General features: G+C 33.7%; 1 protein-coding gene across 7 annotated transcripts; it reads left to right on the top strand.

Annotated features, from left to right (window-relative positions):
- The first annotated feature begins 1,949 nt into the window (after positions 1–1,949).
- Positions 1,950–18,640, top strand: LOC114310547 (uncharacterized). Of its 7 annotated transcripts, XM_082903777.1 has the most exons (8): positions 1,950–2,311; positions 2,424–2,970; positions 3,077–3,220; positions 4,334–4,445; positions 4,556–4,645; positions 7,042–7,108; positions 7,215–7,286; positions 18,369–18,640. In XM_082903777.1, exons 3-6 carry the CDS (start codon positions 3,186–3,188, stop codon positions 7,081–7,083), a joined length of 279 nt encoding a protein of 92 aa, XP_082759903.1. In that variant the 5' UTR covers positions 1,950–2,311; positions 2,424–2,970; positions 3,077–3,185; the 3' UTR covers positions 7,084–7,108; positions 7,215–7,286; positions 18,369–18,640. The 7 variants fall into 7 exon arrangements, with proteins under 7 accessions (XP_082759903.1, XP_082759901.1, XP_082759906.1 ...); XM_082903775.1 differs by having other exon boundaries at positions 1,950–2,970; XM_082903780.1 differs by lacking the exon at positions 18,369–18,640 and adding an exon at positions 13,920–15,893 and having other exon boundaries at positions 1,950–2,970.
- The last annotated feature ends 4,289 nt before the right edge of the window (positions 18,641–22,929 follow it).

Below are 22,929 nucleotides of genomic sequence, written 5' to 3'. Positions count from 1 at the left end.
ATTAAAAACTTTTGGACTAAATAGACAAAATTAATAGTTTAGGAATGAAATAGAATAAATGGTGATAGCTTGGGGAATAAAAGTGAAATTAACCCACTCTATTACGACATAACATTATCCCACATCGAGAAGGCAACGAAGCATTAGTTATCCCACCTTCTATAAATAATGTTGATTTATCATTTTGGCACAATTAGGTTCACATCACCATTATCCTATCAATTATTCTTTTATTTCATTGATCTAGATGAATATCAAGTTTTTGATTTTGTGATTTCTTATTGTTTGAAGATAAATAAGTTGTGATTTGGTGTTATTAAACTTTTATAATTATAATTTTTAATACTTTCGAGTTTTTTCAATTTGTAGAATTTTTAGATTTGAGTTCCGATGTTACATAAAATGACTTTGCCAAACTTTTAGTTTAAAACCAATTTTTTGGCAATAATTTTGGCATTGGAAGGATTTGTGTGAAGTCTATTCATTTTTTAGCTTTGCCAAGCCTTTTGGCTTGACCATTGAAATTGTTTGCTTGACATCAGCTATAGAAGACGGAAGAAAATTATGTTTAAATGAATCACCTAAATAATAAGTCTTTATGTGTATTTATAATAATAAAATTTTTTTTTAAAATCTAACCTAATTAGCAAAATAATTATATTATTATTAAATTAAAAATAATAACAAATACTCTCTCTGTTGCATTTTGTTTGTCTTTTTTGGAAATTGTGCCTTTATCTGGATTAAGAAAAAGGCATTTTTGTGAATATACATATATATATATATATATATATATATTGCACAATCAAAAGAACAATTTTTTCTTGATTCGAAAAAAGGCACAATTCTAAAAAAAGAACAAACAAAATAAGAGAGAGGGAACACTAATTAAGAAGTTTAGTTTTGCGCGGCTAAAGAGCCTGCGGGGGTTGGAATAAGGTTTCTAAGTGCAGTAGAAAAAGGTTTGTAATCTCAATGGATAGACGTATTAGTTGGACAAGAAAATGAGAAAATTATTATAAACATGGGTCAATAACGTATTATAATCTTAAAAGGATTTACTACTATAGTTAACATGGGTAGGCCCATAAAGGCTACAACCCACTATGAACAACCCAAGCCCACCACTTAGGGCCCAATGCATAATCCAATTAATGAAGCCCAGCACTGCTGAAGCCCCACACAGCAATAAAAACCAATGACACCAAGACATATGGCAAGAGAAGGGCAAGCCACATCAGCAAACAAAGATCTGCAAAGTTATTGCCACTGCATGTCGCCATTAATGAAACCCCTTACAGCATTTATTGCGATAAGCCCTCTCCGTCGGAACAGCACGCCCTCACCCTGAACAAGATAAGCTACAACATAGACTTTCGGCCAGGGTGATAGGTCGGAAGGGACAACGAAATGACTACCAGGGGATATAAGCAGATGATGAAGACAAGAAGAAGGTTAAGCTTTTCTATCTCTATTCCCTCTTTATACTCCACTTCTCTCTCTAACTTGCTTGTCGGAGGGTTCGTTGAGAGACTTCTCGTTCTCCGTTGAACTCTTATGCAAGTCTTCAAGTGAGCTTAGTCATTCGAACATAGGCTTAAAGAACGTGGATCAGCTCGACCCGTCCTACCATCATGAACTGTATCTCCAATAGCAATAACAGATATATTGTAATTATTTTCTTAATTTCTTGTCCACCTAATACGCGTTGATGACCCATTCATTGAAATTACAAACCTTTTTCTAGATTCTATTTTCAGTTTCATCCCATGTGCAAGGAAGAGACGGAGAAGTGCGCGCGGTTTTCACAATTGCGTTCAACGTGATCATGTAGTGAAAAAATACACTCCCAAAAAAACAGAAAAAAATAATAATAAAAGACTCTTACACACCCGCACCCATTGCAGAAACAGAAAAACAGTGTCACCGAGAGAGAGAGAGAGAGAGCCAGAGAGAGAGAGCTCACCGAGAGAGACAAGCAGCTCACCGATCTGATCTGAGATGGATGAGAGTGTGAGAGACTAAAAGCCCTGTAGAAAATACTTATGCCCATTAAAGTAATTTATTATTTGCTGATATACATGTTCGTTGGTTGAAATATGTTAGGGCAATGACCTCAAACCCATTGATCGTCTTTCTGAAATGCCAGATGACATTCTCTCTTTCATTCTCTCGTTTTTGAGTATTAGAGATTCTGTCAAGGCAAGGATAGTGCCTAGAAGATAGAGATATATCTGTCCATTCATTTTGAATCTTGATTTTGATCTTCATACCGTGATCGGAATCAACTACAAAGCAAGGTACTCAAAGAGTAAGTTTGTAACTGGAGTTGATCAATTTTTGGAACTATACAATGGTCAAAAGCTAGACTCTCTCAGGATCTGTTTTTGTCTTGGTAACGAGCACGCTGGTAATGTTGATAGGTGGATTAGATTTGCAAGTATAATGAAAACTGAAAAGCTTGATCTTGACTTTTCTGCTAGTCCTGAAAGTCCGCTTCTTCCTCAACCTCAAGGTGATTCATCTCAATTAAAGTATTTGTGCCTAAAATCATGCAACCTAAGGCCAACCCCTAATCTCCCTAAAATCCCTTGATTTAAAACATGTGCCTCTAAATCAAAGTTGTGCTAACAGTTTCGTTTTTAGTTGTTTAAACCTTGAATGGTTGAGGCTAAAGAACAGTCTTCTACCTGAAACTTTATGCATTCATGGCCTATCCCTCCATTTGAAGATTTTGATTGTGCATGAATGCTATGGAGTAGAGAAGTTTGAGATTTCTTCTATTGGTCTTACCACATTTGAATATATTGGTAAAGTGAAAAACTTCTCTTTTCTTGACGTTCCTCGGCTGGAAAAAGTGCATATCAGGTTCATGGTTGTATATGAGAGGGGCACACAATAGATGTTCAATGGAATTGCAAATGATCTTCCTCAGCTTCAAACCTATCACTAGTTTTGACAACAGATGAGGTGAGAAAAAAATGAAAGAATTATTACTTTATTGTGTACTTTTTCATTTTGTGTATGAAAATGGGATATTTTTCTATATAAAACTTTTTTCTTCTTTTCTCCTCAGGTCCTCCCAATACCTGCAAGGATAACTAGATTCAACTCTCTCAAACAATTGGAGTTGTTTGTTTTGGTATCATCAGACTTTAACCTTCTCTCTCTTACTTCGCTCTTAAATGCTTCTTCTCTTCTGCAGAAGCTCCATTTGTAGGTGAGTCATCAGAATCATTTTGATATTGTTATGGTGTAGTGAATTGAATACAAATTCCTACAATTGCAATGGTAGTTTCACATTTTTTTAGCAATTTCCTATAAATCATGTTACCTTTTATATATTGTTCATTTCCTTATTGGTTCATTTATCCTGGTAAAATGCAACAAATATGGGCCTCTGTACTTGTATTTTTACTGTAACTTGCGCTCCGTTTGTTTAAACAAAAAACATTTTTCAATGGAAAACATTTTCTATGAAAAACATTTTCAGAAAAAATATCTCCCTATGTTTGGTTGGGTTCTTGAAACTAATGTTACAAAATAGTGCCAACTTTTTAAAAATAACAACTATGGAAGACTCAAAAACCCAAAAAAATCACGACATATTTTTATAGAATAACAAAAGTAGCCTTTTTTTTTTCAATCTCTTTTGCAAACAACCTGCAGCCGCGCATTCGTTCACCCTCCCTCGCCACCTCTACAACTTCCCCATCTGCCTCACTCCAGCACTCCTCCACTCCTCTCCACCTATCTCAATCATCTCTACTTACCTCCGTCACTCCCCTACCAATATCCGCAATTTCCCTACCTAGCTGTGCTACCCTCAAATCATTCCTACTCAACCCAACACCCTAGTTGACCTAAAACCTAACCACTAGAACTATCCAAAACCCAAAATTTACAAAGTGCACAATTTGGAATGGGTTTTGACAGAGGACTTCATCACCAATTGCCTGATATCTCTACATCCTTGACTCTAGTGCCTAAATTCATGCTTTATGAGATCTCCATTGATGAGCTTCTTTGACACTTGCTTGATTAGAGTTTGCTTCTTTCTCAATTTTGTTATGGAACATTGTCCAATCTAGTGTTTAAAGGTTTAATGAGATATAGTCATTTATCTCATATTTAAGCCACTAAATTAGTATTTTCTCAATTTTTTTTTTTAAACCCATTTTCTTGTATTCCTGATTGTAGGAAATAATAAGTAGTAATTATTCATTTATAATTTTTAAGCTTTTCAAGTTTTGATCGCAAACAATCTTTATTGATAAATAATATTTTGTTATTTGGTCACTATAAATAGCTTTCATGGATGGGTTGTTTGCAGGTACATTACTAAGACATTGTATGGTGATGATGATGAAGAGGTTACTCCTCAGAATAGCGGCACAGTGGAGGAGCCAAAATGTTTAGGTCTTTACCCTGGATCAAATGAGAAGGTTTTCCTTGTTTTGATTTAACATCAATTATGTGAAAAATGAATCTTTATCATCTTCAGAAGCTTATTACTGCTTTTAATGTATGTATTGGAATTATTTTTATTTTTTAGATTCTCTTGAAGAATGGTCCTTATGGATTCTATGTTCAGCTTGGTGAGGACAGGAAGGGATACTTGCCTAAAAGACCCTCGGTTTCCCAAGTATGTACAGCCTCATTTGTATTTGTAATGGGACTACCAAATTTTTGGAGCTTTAATTCCTGGCCTACTGCCATTATCTGCATATATGTAAATGCTTAAGTTAAGCATCTATGCGTCGTTTTCTTTTCAAATAAATTAGGGATGAATACTTAGCCACTACTGGTCATTAAGGAAGTCTTGTGATGTTAATTTTCTTCCTTTTTTACCCCTTCAAAGCAATTAACATCAAGGGATAATCTGCGGATCAGATACAAAGGGTTGGGTCATGCCTGTTTGGTTTAATTTGGTTATTCGAATCAGGCCTTCAAATTTCAAGAAGTCCATACATATACAGACTGAAATCAATAAATCTAAACATTAATTTATGCATAATGTTATCATAAAATCTATAAACCTAAGACCGAACATAAACATATCTAGAGATTCTAGACTGGTCTTGCATGCTTTTCTCTCTTTATGCAAGCATTCGTGTGCTGACACTTGTTCTCTTGGAAGAAGAATACACCTTGTGGAATATGTCTTTTATTTTGCATATTTGTGTTGTGAACTGCACGATAGAAAAAAAGATGGATTATAAAAGATTAAGGGGCATATATAAAATTTCAAAGGGGCCAATTTGAAGAACTTTATAAGTACAGGTTAACTTGTAACTTTAAAAGAGTTGAGGGAGGCACTGCCCCCTCTGGGCCAATGATGGCTCCGTCACTGGCCACATGAATATCTTGCTTCTTCTGTTGATACCAATTTCCAGAGTGTTTTTCTTTTCTTTTTGTTGTAAGTATTGTAGATGCAGATGCAGTAGTCGTCGTTGTTCTTATTATTATCTGAATCCAATAGTGTGTCATATTTATTGTCGTTAATGAATAATTTTTGTTTGTTGCTATATAGCCTCTGCTCCTCGGTAGCCTCTGCTCCTCGTGTTTCATCAGTATTGAATAATTAAAAGTGGGATACAAAAAGTGCAGTTTATCAGCTCCCTATAGAATTGACAGTGGTCACATCATCCTCCCAGAATATCGCTACTACTTTTGTAGTTAATTTTATAAATTCCATTAATCTTTAAAACAATATTTTCCCTTATTCTTGACCTTGCAGGTCGTTTTTCTCACTACTTCCATTCAGTCCTTTTAGACTTCTTGATTTTTTTTGGAAGGTTCTCCTGTTCCAGCGCAATCCTCACTGACTGAATAATGACTCATTTGTTATTCCTGAAAATCTTCTCTGCTTCAGGCAGATGCCCCTCTATTCTTGCCAATGTTTGTCACATTATTCTAGAGCAAACTGTGCTTCAACCACTGAGCTGAAACTCCATTCCAGTGTCTGTGGTTATCTCTCCATCATATTGTCATATAGCTGGAAGGTTTTGGATTTGGTTGTTTCGGATCATTTGGTCATCAATCTTCCTTTTATACTTCATCCCTTTCTTCTTTTCCTTTTTTTGGGTGAATAATCTTCTTCTTTTCCTTGTCTTGGTCCTACTTCTGAAACATTTTGGTATTAGAATATCTAGTTTTGCGCCAATCTGATTTTGTTGAAGTTAAAAGTCACATTTCATCCAGTTTTTATTTGTATCACAATTTGATTTCGGTATTAGAATAGCTAGCTTCCTCTACTTTTTAAAAAGTTTTATCATGTGCCTAGGGCAAAAAAGATGCTATCCCCAAGTATGAAAAGTCCTGCATGATATTTTTTATAGGTAAAAGAATATAACTAATGTATGACATATTTACAATCATATAACTATAGAATGTTAAAAAAATTTACTAGTTCGTTTGATGCCCCCTTTTAAAATACTTTACTAAAGCATGTGAAGCTTCCACTAAGGTTTTTAAGCACCAAAGTTGATATGTACTAATATATTTTTCATCAGTATGTTTCTGTTTTTATTATTATGGAGAAAATTATTCTTTCCTCCAAGGGGAGTACCTGGAGGATAATTGCATTTGGCCATGATGCAATAACTTGGTGCTCAAAAATGCTGGCTGTTGTGGATTAATTATAAAAATATGGATTTATAAATAATAATAATAAAAAAAAGAAAGAAAAAGAATCTTAAAAAGATGGATTATGTGGATGCTCTCTGAGGTCTCTTGGTGCATCTAGGCATCTACAGATGGGAGATCGACTTTCATCCATGCCTTCGTTTTATTTTTTTAGGATATCATACACAAGCTTCAATTCAGAACTTTTTTATGAACTGTTTCGATATGGCAGTTCATGCATCTGTAAACATTGCCTGCTTCTTTCACCCCCCACTAAAAAAATAAAAAATAAAAAATAAAAAATAAAATAAATGAATAAAATGACTTGTATTTGTTGTAATATTTAATTCATACATGATTGAAAACATTTATTATTTCAGAAATTTTTTTGACAAGTAACATTTGTTATTTCAGATAAAAACATGTAGACTATATTACCCTGGAAGATGCTATTGAGTTGCTGCGCTATCCTGCGACATTGGTATGTCTTCATCTAAATAGAGGGTTTTTTTAAAAAAAATTATTTATCATTGTCAAACTCATTTTTCCTGCATCTATGTTGGGGAAACCATCCTGATGATGGCCAGCCAGTTGTATTGAAGGTTGCAAAGTTTGGATTTTCCATTAGACATCGACGCACAATCGCGCCTGTGCCCAAGGTATATCTTTCTTTGTTAAGCATGCCTTTATTAAATAGCTATGGTATTTTCTAACTCTTTTTCTTCACTAAATTCAGCTTGAATCTCCTATTTTAATACTCATTTTAGTATAAGAAGTATCCACAGCAAGTTTAACTAATAAGCTATTGGCCACCATATTAGCCTCCTATAGCAAAACCTTACAATTGGGTTCTTAAAACTAGACAGCTGGTGTATATAGGTCAATTCTCAGCCATACACAGTTTGGAGTATTTTTATCAGTTTGTGAAGTAGGTATAGGAGTTGGATGGGCAAGAAGCTGAAATCTGCCCTTAAATGTGGCACTTGGGGGTAGGGGTATTATTTTAGATGAACATGAACACCTAATACTTATAAAAAATTGAATATGAACACCTAATACTTATTAAAAAATTAAATATGAAACACCTAATGGAGAACTATGTTAATACATATATAGGAAGTGTTATTTATGGAGTGAAATGTCTGCAGTCACTGTCATTTTGAGGTCCCAAAATAAGGAGAAGACACTGACAAAGACATTGAACACTGAACAAGTGATGAAAAGAATTACTAAAAGTGTTATATGAAAGTTTGTAAAACATAACTTAAGTAATAATTTGGCAAAACAAAAGAATGAATTTCCAGCATGAAATGCTTGTCACGTAGCAACAGGCCTGAGTTGTCTTTATGTCCTAAATATTGATTAAATTACACATGATTAACCATGCATATATGCTATACTTTTAACTACCAAGTACCAACCAATTGCACGTGTATTTATTTGTGAGATTGCCTTTTTCCTTTTCCTGTCTTCCCCTTGTGAGGTGGGTAGATTGAGTCTCAAGGGTCCAGCCATAGACATATTTTGTTCTTGATTTCAGAGACCAAATTTAAGGCAAAACGGGCAAATATAAAGCCTCTCCAAAACAAGGAGGGAAATGAAAAAAATAAGAATAGAAAGGAAGAAAGAAACATACAACTATTGGGAGTATTTTTGGCTTTTGCAAAAGCAATGTACAACTTTTCCAAAGTATTGGACCCTCGGAAATGCTTTAGCGGTAGAACTACAGCTCTGCTAGAGGGCTGCCCTCTTAAACTAACAAGAAGAGAAAGATTATAACCTACTGGGATAATCCAGTTGGCTGGAACACCTACATCTCGTTAGGAGGTCAAGAGTTTAAGTCTTGTCACAGGCAAGACTACCCTTAGGCTACAACGTCCAATTACCCAAAAAAAAAAAAAAAAATATAGACTATGAATTTAAATAATAAATATATGAATAAACCTTTAGGAGTGCAGTCATAAGGATTGAGTAGATTGGCCGATCTGCATACTGTATTATACATTGAATTTAATGGGTTTATAATTAAATGAACCTTTAGGAGTGCAGTAATAGGATTGAGTAGGTGGGCTGATATACGACAAACAGCTGCACACTGTATGATACATTGAATTTGGTGGGCGTATAATTAAATAAACCTTTACGAGTGATGCATTGAATTTGGTGAGCTTATAATTAAATAAACCTTTAGGAGTGTAGTCATAGAGATTGAGTGTTGTTTGGACTGGATTTGTGATATACATTTAGCGATGTCCAAGGAACGCAAATCATTACTGGCAAACAATTATTTTCCATTGAACTCAACTGGTGAATTCGTCTTGTAAATCTTCCCATCATAAATGTTTTAAAATTTGGATTAAGTGGATGGAAAATTGGATCAAGAATTGGGAAAAAAAAGAAAAATCTTTTCCCAAACTCAAGTGCAAACTTGTGATATTAAGATCTTTAAAATACATATCAAGCAAATTTGATGTGGATTCGTTGTGTTGGTGAGTTATTATTTCTTGATTAGCTTTTGTATTTGTTTTCCTATGCTGGTTCAATACATACATGTTTTTCTTGCTTTTGAAAGACTGCTGTTTGAACCTTACCAAACCAAACCAAGCCAAACCAAACAAAGCCTTAAGTCCCATCAAATGGGGTTGGCTACACGAATCCTTCTTCTCCACGCGGCCCTATCAAAGGCCATTTCGTTAGTCAAATTAAGTAGATCCATATCTCTATTTATAATGTTAGCCAACGTTAATATAGGCCTACTCCGTCCCCTAACACTCTCCTCTACCGTTACAACATCGCATCTCTTCACTACTGCCTCTGTTGGTCTCTGTTGAATGTGACCAAACCATCTCAATCGATTCTCTCTCAACTTATCTTCTATCGGTGCTACTCCTTCCCATTCCCGAATACACTCATTCTTAATTCTGTCTTGTCTAGTCTTGCCATACATCCACTTTAGCATCCTCATCTCAGCCATACTTATCTTATCTATATGTTTCTTGGTTGCCCAAACACTCCGTCCCATACAACATCATTGGTCTAATAGCCATTCTATAGAACTTACCTTTTAGTCTAGTGGGTATTCGTTTATCGCACAGTACCCTAGACGCACTCCTCCACTTACACCATCCCGCCTTAATCCTATGGGCCACATCCGCATCAATCTCCCCCGATGTTGTGATAATCGACCCTAAATAACGAAAATGTTCACTCTTATTTTGGTTCTCAATCTTCACTTTTCCTGTACTTTCATTGTTACTGTTACTAAATTTACACTATGTACTCTATCTTATTTTTGCTTATCCGGAAACCTTTAGATTCAAGAGCTTTTTTTTCAAATCTCCAACTTTGTATTAACTCCTTCTCTAGTCTCTTCTACTAGCACGATATCGTCTGCAAAAAGCATGCACCATGGCACGTCATCCTGAATGTTTCTCGTCAACTCATCCATAACTAAAGCAAAAAGATAAAGGCTTAAGGTAGATCCTTGGTGTAACCCAACAGTGATAAGAAATTCATTTGTCTCTCCAGCAGGCGATTTAAGAGTGGTCACCACCCCTTCATACATGTCCCTAATCACATCAATGTAACCTTTTGTCACCCATTTCTTCTCTAACACCCACCGTATTACATCTCGGGACACTCTATCATATACTTTCTCATGGTCGATAAACACCATATGAATGTTTCTTTTCTTTTCTTTTCTTTATACTTTCTATTACTCTCCTCAAAAGATAAATCGCTTCCATTGTTGACCTGTTGGGCATAAACTCAAATTGATTCTCTGACACCTCTGTTATATCTCGTAATCGGCGTTCCATCACCCTTTCCCATACTTTCATTAGATGGCACATTAGCTTGATTCCTTTATAGTTGTTGCAAGACATCTCCTTTATTCTTATATATTGGCACTAAAATACTCTTCCTCCACTCATCTGGCATGTTCCTAGTTAATAAAATTTTGCTAAACAACCTAGTCAACCAAGTAACCCCTTTTTTACCTAAGCATTTCCAAGCTTCAATAGGGATATCATCGGGTCCTAAATCCTTATTTGATTTCATCTTCTTAAGTGTAATCTCCACTTCAAAGTTCCTAATCTTGCGATAAAACCTATAGTCTTGGTTTATTGTATTACTAGCCATTTCTTCCCCTATTGCCGTACCTCTATGTTCTTAATAGTTTCTCGAAATAGTTCTTCCATCTTTCCTTAATCTCTTCATTATTCACCAATACCTTAGAATCTTCACTCTTGATGCACTTAACTTGATTAAAATCTCTTGTTTTTCTCTCCCGTATCTTAGCAAGTTTGTGTACTCTCTTCTCTCCTTCTTTACTATCTAGTCTAGTGTATAGGTCATCATAAGCTTTTAACTTAGCCTCTCTCACTACTTTTTTGACCTCATTATTAGCCAATCTATAGCTCTTAAGGTTTTTCTCAGTTCTATCATTCTGTCACTTTTTAAAGCACTCTTTCTTTGCCTTAACTACCGCTTGAATCTCTTCCCTCCACCACCAAGTTTTCCCAGCGCTGGGTCCTGTCTCTTTTGACTCTTCAAGCACTTCCCTTGAGATTCGCCTCATACAATTGGTCATCGAGTTCCACATAGCGTTAGCATCATCTTCCAAGTCCCAAGTTCCTTCCTTATCCATTCTATTCTTAAATATTTCTAGTTTATCCCCTTTTAGGTCCCACCATCTCGTCCTACGACGCCCACCATCCTTCTTAGCTTGGTATTGCCCTCTAAAACATAAATCTAGTACCAAAATCCTATGTTGAGAGGTCAGGCTCTCTCCAGAAGTGAAAAAAAAATAATACACTCATAACATTCACCCTAATTGGTAAACGATGTTAAATTTACTGCCCATCCATGATGCAAAGATTTAGTGCGACTTGGAAAGTTTGCATGAGATTGTGAGTCGAAGTTTTCAGATCCCAACTCCATTGTCTACTAGTAGAAGGGGAAATAGAAACGAAACACACTATAACTTGAAAGATCCAAAGAGGCAAGTACAGCTCAGAAGAAGTCTAATGAATAGTCTAATGATCAGTGTACATCTCAGTTACTTGTTGAGATGGGGTGGAGCAGAGGAAAATTCTTTTTAAAAAATATTAACTCTGGTCCCTATTCAAATTATTTCATTCAGAGCGCATATTATTTGTTTTGATTGTCACTTTTTTCCATTGTCATCTTTGAGAATTCTTATTTTATTAACTTGGTTTTCGTCTATTTAAACCTTTTGCACAGAACTTGAAGCCGAATGATATAACCTTTGAGAAAGCATTATAGCTTTTGTTGGGTAACGGTGATGTTACATATACCAATTAGTGTACACACTAGTGTACTAACTAGTATTATGATATTATTATTGGCCACATTTATTATACAAGTTACAAATACCTAAAATCATACAAATGATGTCACATCATCTATTAGTACACTAGAGTGTATATTAATTGGTATATATAGCATTATTTCTTAGGTAAAGATGTAAAATGATGTGGCCGACCCAAGAGCAAACTAAAGCTTGAAGGGGCTGTTGAGGCAATATAGGCATGACATATTCTATGGCCGAGGCTGGGTACAAGAAATTTAAAGTCTGTGCAATTGGTATGCATATATAAAGACATCCATTTGCGGCATCTCCTCCAGCTCTTCCATTGGTGAGGTTTGAACAGAGCCCATACAGGTTGTATCTAACTCACAGAGACATATCTGATGGCAGGAAATGTAGTGCAATGGACGTTAGTAGTAGCCAATTTTGTTGTAATTCATGAATAAGCTTTTAAGTAATATATCTGTCATCAACTTTAATTTAATGTAGTGTTACTTGGATTCCCTTTGATTTGGCAAAAAACTTTCTTTACAAAAATGTTTCTTAAAAAAATGTTCTTTGTAGATCACATTTTTTTATGTTTGGTTGCAACCTTAAAACTAATATGCCAGCTAGTGATTGTATTAGTAGTGGTGGAGGTGGTTGTGTTGGTAGTGTGGTGGTGCTGGTGGTGGAGGTGGCGGTGTAGTGGCGACATTAGTAAGATTTAGTTGGGAAAACATTTTCATTTTTAAAAATAAAAAATGTTTTTCCCAAATGAGTTTGTTTTGAATTTCTATTAAATTTTTCAGAACACCAAAAAGTAAAAAATATTTTTCAGAATATGTTTTCAGTCAAACGAATGGAACGTTAGGATAGGATAGGGACAATTTTTGAACAAATTGTACTCTTATATCTACCTATTATATTATTTGGATCAAATATTGTAAATAGTTCATTAATTCATTGCAACCACTTAGACCCAGAGCAGAAAAACTTAAAAAGAGTCATTAATGTTGCGCACTTATTGTAGTTAGTACAACAGTGGCTTGTGCAGTTTTGCACTGATGCAACAACTGTAGGGATGTTGCAATTACATAGAGTCAAGCAAGAGTCCGAATCCGAAAGGCCTTTGGTTGTTGCAGTCAAGGTTGTCGCCAGTGCTAACCCCAAATATTTCATCACTACAATACCTTTGATAGAACCCAATGCGACTCTCAACCCTTGAATCCGTGCCATGACTGCATTCGAGATTGCCATATATGATGTTTGTGATGACGCCGTACCCGGGAACCTGACTTGCTGATTGGTCAGCTGCTCACGAAGGCTTTGGTGATTGTAAGGTCATCCAAAAGCGTAAGGCTTTCTTGAATGAAATGACCGGGTCAGTACCCTAAGGCCTCTCCAGTTTGTCCATAGTTGTAATTGCTGAAATTTAATATCAAAACATAAAGTCAAAATATGCAATGAATTTAATTAGCATAAAATGTTTTGAGTAGTTATTAAAATTGCAAAAGCAAAAAATATTAGGTGGGTCAAAAATTTCAGTTCGATTGTGTGCTGGTTTAATGACATGTGGTCATGTGGTAATTTTGTTTATATATTTCTAAAAAATGGTCACATACCCCCAATTATTAAGTAGATATATAATCACATGATGTTTCCAAAATATTAGATAACTTTATCAAAAAAGTAGAATCTTAGTTGACTATATTGCTAAGCAGGGGTATGGTGACCAGAAACCTGGAGGTGATTAGCAATATCAAATTATGATAGAAATGAAGATGATTAACAGCGACAAAAGAGCATAGAGTATAATGCACAAAGATCCCAAATACCAACTGTCATTTATTAAATGGAGAGGATCTTAGTCCATAAAACTCACTACGAAAATATGATGTGTCATATTATTGACTGAAAATTTTTGTGAAATTTGTTGATTTTGTGTAGCTTTACTATTTTTTTTTTTTTTTTTAAACAGGCGCTTTACTACTTTTGAACTTAGCACGAGATGTGCATGGGGCATGTCGTTGGTAGGACAATTATGATAGAAAGTCTATGAACCCATAAACAGAACCAGAAAAAGTGATGTGTGGCTCAGATCTACTATTTATTTAGTGGGGTTTACACATGAATTAATCTTAACCATTAATTATGTTTTCTGTAAACTTTTCTGAGCATTGCTTTCTGGGACAGTAGAATTGCTGCAATTATGAGGAATCAATTCAACAATTTCATGATTATAGTGATTGACAAATGATAGACATGTATTTTTTATTTTTTTGAGAAGTGGCATATAGCATATTATATAATGATAAAAGAAAGAGTACATAAGTCCACAAACAATACCAGGACTAAAATGTTAGCTCTAACCCACATGGAGCTGTTATTGAAGGGTGGCTCTCCAAGTCAACAAGTAGGAGGGAAGATGGCAGGTGGCAGCCAGCCTAATAACTCTCATTCCTTGACTTTGTTTCTTTCTCCCCGTGTATATATATAGAGAGTGAGAGGAAGAGAAGAGATAGGCAACACAGAGTGAAAAAGCTGTGTGTAAGAGAGTGAATTCTATAGAGAGTTGTGAGGTGTGAGTTGTAATCTCCCTCCGGGATAATTTTATAGTGAGAAATATCTCTCCGTGGACGTGGGCTATTGCCGAATTATGTAAATCTCTTGTGTCTCCTTTTTGTGTGTGCGATTGATTTCTGAGTGCCCCTAATCCTAACAAGTGGTATCAGAGCCTTGTTGGTCGATTTTTCGAAATAACAGGGTATGTTTTTCAGAATTGTCGAGAAATTAAGTTGCTTGAAATTCACTTTTGAGCATACTAGGAGGAAGCCCTCGATTAGAGGAGTCCAAAACTGCAAAGTAAAGCCCCAAACGAGACTCCATGCGCTCTTACGCACCACCTAAATCTGTCGAGTGAAGCCTAGTCGTAAACACGCGCAACATGTGCCGTTGACAGAACCGATGCGTCATCCTAGTCTCAGACACGCGCCTGACGCGCGGGGAAAGGAATGAGAGTGTTCTGCGCGTAATAGTGATGTCACCGACACGTGTCATCACCAGGTCATCGCTACGTCAGCGCCAGGTTAGCACCACGTGTTTGACACGTCAGCGCCATGTATTCGCCAAATCAGAGCCACGTGTCTGCCACATAAGCACATTAGTTGACTAGTCAACTTGTCGAGTTTACCTGTCTAGACCCAACCCAGAGGCAGAGGGTTTATTTGGTGCTACGCGGCTGCAATACATTCACAGATCTGAACCGTCAACATATTTGGGCTAGATCTGAGCTATTTGAAGTCCGATTTTGACGATCCAATAGTGGTTTCCAACTATTTGGAGTATTCTGGAAAGATTTGTATGGTCAGATTTTTGAATCAGAGTTTCTGTAAAAAGTAAGAAGAAGATGGAAGAATCTACTTCAACTTCGGGATCGATGATCAAATTAAATGCTTCCAATTATAGAATCTGGAAGTCGCGGATGGAAGACGTCCTATACTATAGAGACTTGTTTGACCCTATAGCTCTAAAAAAGGTTAAACTGGAAGTAAAGAAGGATGAAGACTGGATAAAGATGAACTAGAAGACTGTCGGTTAGATCAGACAGTGGATAAACCATAATGTGTTCTACCATGTCGCCCAGGAGACATATGCATATGTCCTCTGAACAATATTAGAAGGAATGTACCAGTTGAAGACCGCCTGGAATAAAGCCTTGGTGATGAGAAGGCTTGTAAATCTGAAGTTGAAGAATGGTGTGTCTGTCGCCAAGCACACCAGTGAATTCAAGAATCTGGTGAATCAACTTGCAACTGTCAAGATGCCCTTAGACGATGAAATGTAAGCCGTACTACTGCTCAGTTCTTTACCGGACAGCTGGGAGACGGTGGTTTCTCTCAGCACCTTTGCACCAGAGGGGAAGCTGACCATAGCATGGTCATAGACGCCATGTACAATGAAGAGACAAGAAGGAAAGACATAGGAGGTAATCAGTCCGATGCTTTTGTCACAGAAGATAGAGGCAAAGACAGAGGTAGAGGAAGAGGCAGAGAAAGAAGCAAGAGTGAAGGCAGATGGAACAACAGGAGTAAATCCAGAGGCAGTAAAAGTCAAGGTAACTCTAGCTTCACTTGCTTTCACTGTGGCCAGGAGGGTCACATAAAGAGGAACTGCCTAAACCGAAAAGATAAAGGCCAAAACAGTAAGTCAAAAGGAGATGAAAACACGACAACCACAACAACTGATGAAATACTACTTGCAATTGGTGAAGAATAGGATTGCCTTCACATGGCTAACCATAGATGTACAGAGTAGGTGATAGGTTACCCTAGTTTATAGTTTAGAAACAATTCTTAGGATATGTTTAGTGTAGTTTATTGTAAGTTTAAAACTAATAATCAGAAAGCAGAAACTAAAAACACTCACCCCAAACTTCCAAATAATCAACAACAAAAAAAAAAAAAAAAGAAGCTTATTTAAGTTATTTATGTTTAATAAGCTATAAGTAGAAATTATATTAAACGGTCAGACACAGACTTCAAAAATAAAGAACACAAAAGCTATAAGTAACTTATATAAGCTACATCAAACAATCCCTTAATCACCTTGTTGAGTTTTCAAAATTTGTAGGTAAATTACACTCACTTTCCTTAAGATTTAGAGAAAATATAATAAATTTAATAAATTTGACATAATTATATCGAGTTCACTTAAGATTTTAATTCACATAACACTTACTCCCGTTTCATCAGTAATTTGTTAGTCATATGGACAACTGGTCATCAAAATTGAGAAACTTGTTATATTTTCTTCAAATATTAGGTCAGTGTAATTGACAAAAAGAATATATGTATATATATTATAAAAACTAAAAGCTAGTTTGGTAAAATAAATAAATAAAGATACTCATCATTTTCATATAATTTTTTCATTTTTGGAGCAAAAATAATTTTTAAAAATTGGAAAATATTTTTGGGTAAATTACGGTGACCACACTTGAGGTTTAGAAAAATTATAACCATCACCATAAGTTTGACATTATTACACATGCTTATCTTTTAGTAAGGCTAAAACTATTAGAATTGATGTAGATGGTTCGTAGACACATGAATAGATAAAAATAAAATATATTTTTTAATGTAAAAGAAATTACAACGTCATTTTCTATCCATACCATTAACGAATTACTAATGAAAAGGTGCTAAGTGTAATGTGAATAATTTTTTTTAAAGAAAGTCTAATTTAACAAATTTATGAGACGCGGCATATTTTTAGAAATCTTAAAATAGATTAATGTAATTTACCCGCATCTTTTGACGAAAATAAAACTAGTTTGACGGAAATAATTAAATTCTAACACAAATAATTGTTGAAAAAAACCAAAAAAAAGCATGTGTTTCTTGTGTACACATGTGTGACATGAATGACTAAAAATTAAAATCCTTAACATGCCAAAAAGTTCAGCAGATGAAATCAATGACAAAAAGTTGAGCTGTTGCTTTCACCAAATAGTAATGATTGGAGATCAAAAACTCATATATAAAAAAAATTATTTAAATTTATTCTAAGTTTGAGTTCTATAATACAAAAGTAAAATTTACATCATATACAATTTTTTATTTTATTTCCCTATGTTTGAGTTTTTAATTCCTAACATTATTGTCTACAAAAATACAAGTTCTAGGACGGCACGTTTTTAAAAGCATAATTTCCTGGATCTGAAGTTTCTTGGACATAGAGATAGAGGTTGGTTTTTCTCAAAAATACTGCTAGTACCTCTGTAGGCATAATACATACCACTTCAAAGGTTCAAACATCTTTCTTTGTAATATGGTTGAGCTCATTAAATTCCTGTGTTGTGTGTGCGACTTTATTTATTTATTTTTATTTTTTTGTGTTCGTAAGTGGAATCCATGCATACAATTCTTTAAATTTTATCTAGTCATATATATTTCATGTTCGTAACAAAACGATTTTACAATTGGAATGGACTTCTCTCTAGTCCAGATTGGAGGACACTGTTCGGGCCTACGCGTTCACCACGGGGCTTATTTTGATAATCCAAATTATTAATTTTGTCGAGTTCTGCTGTATGTCATTTACAAAAAAAATTAGCTCGATTCGATAACCTAAACTTGTTCAATTTATTACATTTGTCTCCAAAGAAATAGACGGTATGTGTGTTTTTTAAAGTAGTTTATTCTTTTTTTTTTCTTTTCTTTTTTTTTTTTTTTGGTGTGACAAATGCAGTAAATTGAATAAGCTGTAATTATCGAATTGATTTAATTTTTTTAATGGATAATATACATGAATAGTCTGACAAAATGAACGATTCGAATCATTAAAGCGAAACATGCATTCTGAATGTTTAATTTCTCAACCCACCTAATTGACAGGATGTTGATGAAGTCTGTCTTATGTTTTGTAGGTTACTCCTAATCTTTATGGCAATCTTGTGGCAAATACAACGGCTGGAATTGCTGGAGGCACTGGTGTCATGCCAGGGGGTACTCACCATCATTCAACATTCATATTCTTTTTCTTTCTTTTTCACTACGCCAATAACTTTCTTGAGTGCGACTTAAAATTTCCATAGTTGGAAATATGTTGTGAGGCTGGCTACATTCATTCTAGTTGTTCTTCTCCTTCGGGACTGATGTATTTTAATAACTCACTAATGATGATAATGATTTGAGGTAATGTTGGGGGTGATCATGCTATTTTTGAGCAAGGTGCTTGGGCAGGAAATGTGGGAAATGACAAGTTAGTGGAGCATAACAAGGCAAACACAGTTGCTCTCCCCTACCACCATGCAGCTGCTCCTCCTCCCCTTCTTTACCACCTCCTCTGTGCACTACTAACTCCTTCATTGCTTGTAGAATCCTCTTCATCACTCAAGCTTTGACAGTAAAAATTCAATATCACGATAATACTATGTCATCGTTGATACACAATTTCACCAATTAATAATGAGTCTACATCATCTGAGGTAAAATTGTACAGTAAACTATTTGATTTCTATTTTCAAAAACCATTTTTTCATTTTTCAATCCGTATTTTTTTAGTGAATTTTTTTAATATTTTGATCATTTTTTTAAATAAAATTAATAAGTACAATATGTGAAAAAATCTTTAAAAAATTCAAAAATATATATATGAAAATTTATTATGCTTTCGTATTTTATTGTATTTATTGATTTTTTAAAATATTTCTTCACAAAATTTTTAGTTTTTAATAGTATTTAAGTTAAGTGCATCTAAAAAGAAAAAAAAATTAATTAAAATATTTAAAAATTTACTAAAAATATAAAAAAACGAATTGAAAATTTAAAAAATAATCTTCGAAAACTGAGACCGAATTGAAAATTTGAAAAATAATCTTCGAAAACTAAAACGGAATTGAAAATTTGAAAAATAATCTTCTGAAACTAAATAAGCTATTTTTTATTGGTCCACGTCCACATGTTGCGGTTGCTGACATAGAGGAAAACGGAGCATTGACGGCTCGGTTTATTTTGAAGTATAATTCCTGATTCAACTATAGAGTCAGGGGGCCGGTCCTGAAAATTCAGGGGCCCAGGCGAGCATATAAATTTGGACCTCTTGTACATACACTCAAAAAATAAAAAAATATTTATTAATGGTCACTCAAGTTTGCTTGAGTAAATTTGGACCCTTTGTTTGTTTTTTCAATTGGGCTAATTTTTTTATTTGTTTTTCATATAGACCTACAGCATGTTTTTATTTGGGCCTTTTATAATGGGCTGTTTTATTTTGAAGAGCTTCTATTTTTGGATTGTTTTGTTTTTGAGAGCTTCTAACAATAATTGAATTTTATTTAAAACTTGATAGTATAATGGATCTTCAAAATTTGGGACCCTATTTTGGGCCAAATTTTGGGAGTCCTAGGCACAGGCCTTACTCGCCTTACCCCAGGACCGGCCCTGTATAGAGTATAGTACTTTGTGTGTTTGATTTTTACAATGGTATTGTCCTAATATAGGAGTACTTGTATGCATAGATAAATGTTAAATACATAATAATTTTTATATAGCAAATCATATATATGGAAAATGTATTTTGACAATTATAAATTATAATGATAAGACTTTTTAATTCTCCATAAATAATCACATCATTATGTTTTTTGTTTGAGCACAGCTTGTTTCTAGTTCAAATCTAGACGGGAGCATGTTATGCGGGGCCACAGGCCTAGTTTGAATAACCTAAATTATTCATTTTGTTAGTCCTTCGTGTATATTATCCATAAAAAAAATTAAATCGATTTAATAATCATAATCTATTTAATTTATTACATTTATCATAAATACAATGGACAGTTTATTTTTAAAAAAACACTTACCATCTATTTTTTTTTAAAAACAAATGTGATAAATTAAATAGGTTAATATTATTGAATTGACCTAATTTTTTTGTGTGGATGATATACACACAAGACCCAACAAAATAAAAAATTTGAATCATTTAAACAAAACTTATTGTGGGCCCCACAAGCTCGAACAATAAACTCCAATCCAGATTTTGGATTGGAGACAAGCTATGCTTTTTTTATTCAACTCTCGAGAAATGTTAAATATGTATAAATGTTAATTACATAATAATTTTTATGTAGCCAATCATACAAAATCATATGGAAAAACTATTTTTACAGTTATAACTCATAGGATAGATTTTTTAATTTTTTTATAAATAGATCACATAATTATGTATAAAATTTTTAGGATTTTTTATTCAATTCTCTAGAAAATATTTTCCATTAGTTCAAGAACAATTAAAATATATTAGACTTTTGCTTTCAAGTCCTAGTAGTAGGGATGCAACTTGGGCGGGCTCAACCCAAGCCCAACCCAATTTTTTTTAAGGATTGGACAAAATATTTCCAAATTTGGTACGAGCATGGACAAAAATTCAAAAAGCCCGAATTAAATTTGGGCGGGCTTGGGCAAAGATGTCAAACAACCTGAGCAACCCGAAACTCGAATTATACATATATAGATATATAAAAATATTAAATATACATATAAATTATTAGTCATTACATGATATTAAAGTAATTTATATTATTAAATCATATTGAATATATATTATATATATAAATAACATAAAATCTTACCTTTTTTTCTTTTTATTTTCACTCATAAATTGTAAGAACTACTATAGTGACATATCTATTACATCATATAAATTATTTGTTTTGATTATATTAATGATTTTCTATTAAAAAAAAAATTGTAAATATAGTCAAATTTTAATAATTTAATAGTGTAGCTACAAAAAAAACTGAAATTCATTTATAATTCGGGTAACTCAGGCAATTCGGGTTTAACTCGGATTGGGCTTGGACAGACAATCTCGGGCTACAATTCGGATTTAACTCGGAACGGGCTTGGACAAGTCTCAACTTGGGCTGGGCTTAAACAACCTCCCAACCCAATCAAACCCGCTCGAGTTGCACCCCTACCTAGTAGTGACACGAGAGATAGAGATTAGTATAAAAATATTTTTGTTTAAAAAAAATTATACGACAAATATAATTTTGAAAATGTATTTTTAATTTTTTTTAAATAAATATAATTCAATAATTATTGAAATTCAATTAATTTAATTTATATATAGTAGTGTATACTCGTGTCTAAAGGCACGTGTAAATAATGTTGGTATTAATACTTTACAAAAATCAATTCAAAATGATGACAATTTCACCGTTACAGAAATCAATTTAAATCAATTCAAAATGACAACAATTTAATTGCAATATAAAACTTAACACATAAGTCGAAATGTCAAATTACGGGTTAGCAAACTTCATAATTAAAGTTTAAATAGCAAATTTATAATATAAAAATGTTGTACACAACATAAGCAAAGATATTCACGCCAAAATGACAACCTTCAATAAAAAATGTTTCTATTTCACTTTATCAAATTTCAAAGTTTCAAGAAATGATGAATAAACATTTTGATACAAATGAGTAATCATCCTACCTTTATTAATATATATATATTAATCATCCAGTTTAGAATGAAAGAGCCAACAGTCAATACATAGAAAAACAACACAATCCCAACATTTCTAATGTGAATTAGTCGCCTGCAACAAAATCACTCCAACACTTGAATTCACTTTAAAAAATCAATTAAAAGAAATCATAACAGGAAAAATCACATCAAAATACCTTTGAGAAACAGAGAAACCAATAAATATGAATTAACAAAAATTGAACATAAAAAAAATTTCAATATAACCCTTCTTGATACATATGATCAAGCACCTTCCAATTTAGTTTTCAGGTCTCTTGATTTGTGTATATCATGACTTATGAGTTCACATATTGCTGCTTAATAAATATGAATATGAATTGTGTCCAAAACAAAAACAAAAACAAAAAAAATATGAATATGAATTGTTAAGTATAAGAATTCACAAGTTAGCAATTGGGAAGTATAACTCTTCTTTCTTTTCTTTTTTCAATTCAGCAACAAGAATTTAACAATTTAGATAATACACGAAAAAAAATGAAAATAAATAATTACATCTAATCTGGAATCCCATTATAGGCAGCTCATGACAAAAAGCTTTGCCCAATTAATCATTATACAACAATTTACTAAAATTGAGGTATAGAACATGTACTCAAAGTTCTCACTATCATTGTTTTTCTTCAATATACTCATCACATCAAAAGAATGCATAATGAGAAACCCAATACAAAAATCTAAATACAAAGACGTTACCCTTTGCAATATCATGGACAATTGCCACTTTCACACACTTATTTGAAGGAAAAAACAAAAATAAAAGTCAAAGTCAAAATATATGACTCTAATCGAGTGCCAAGGATTCACAAAAAAATAAACAATTACATGAAATTGAACAATTTATTTTGGTGACGAGAAGAGATCGAACAATTTGTGTAATAAATTTTTATATTACAATTTATTAGAGAGTGCCTAATAATGAAACTGAT

This window comes from Camellia sinensis, chromosome 13 (assembly GCF_055761805.1).
Source record: "Camellia sinensis isolate YWXY chromosome 13, ASM5576180v1, whole genome shotgun sequence".
Classification (NCBI taxonomy): Eukaryota; Viridiplantae; Streptophyta; class Magnoliopsida; order Ericales; family Theaceae; genus Camellia; species Camellia sinensis.
This window is presented reverse-complemented; position numbering and strand designations above follow the sequence as displayed.

Excerpts from the sequence above, each read along its gene's own strand:
- LOC114310547 (XM_082903777.1), top strand. The coding sequence starts at position 3,186 with ATGCTTCTTCTCTTCTGCAGAAGCTCCATTTGTAG. Across the intron at positions 3,221-4,333 it reads TGCAGAAGCTCCATTTGTAG|GTACATTACTAAGACATTGT; the intron begins GTGAGTCATCAG and ends GGTTGTTTGCAG. Across the intron at positions 4,446-4,555 it reads ACCCTGGATCAAATGAGAAG|ATTCTCTTGAAGAATGGTCC; the intron begins GTTTTCCTTGTT and ends TTTATTTTTTAG.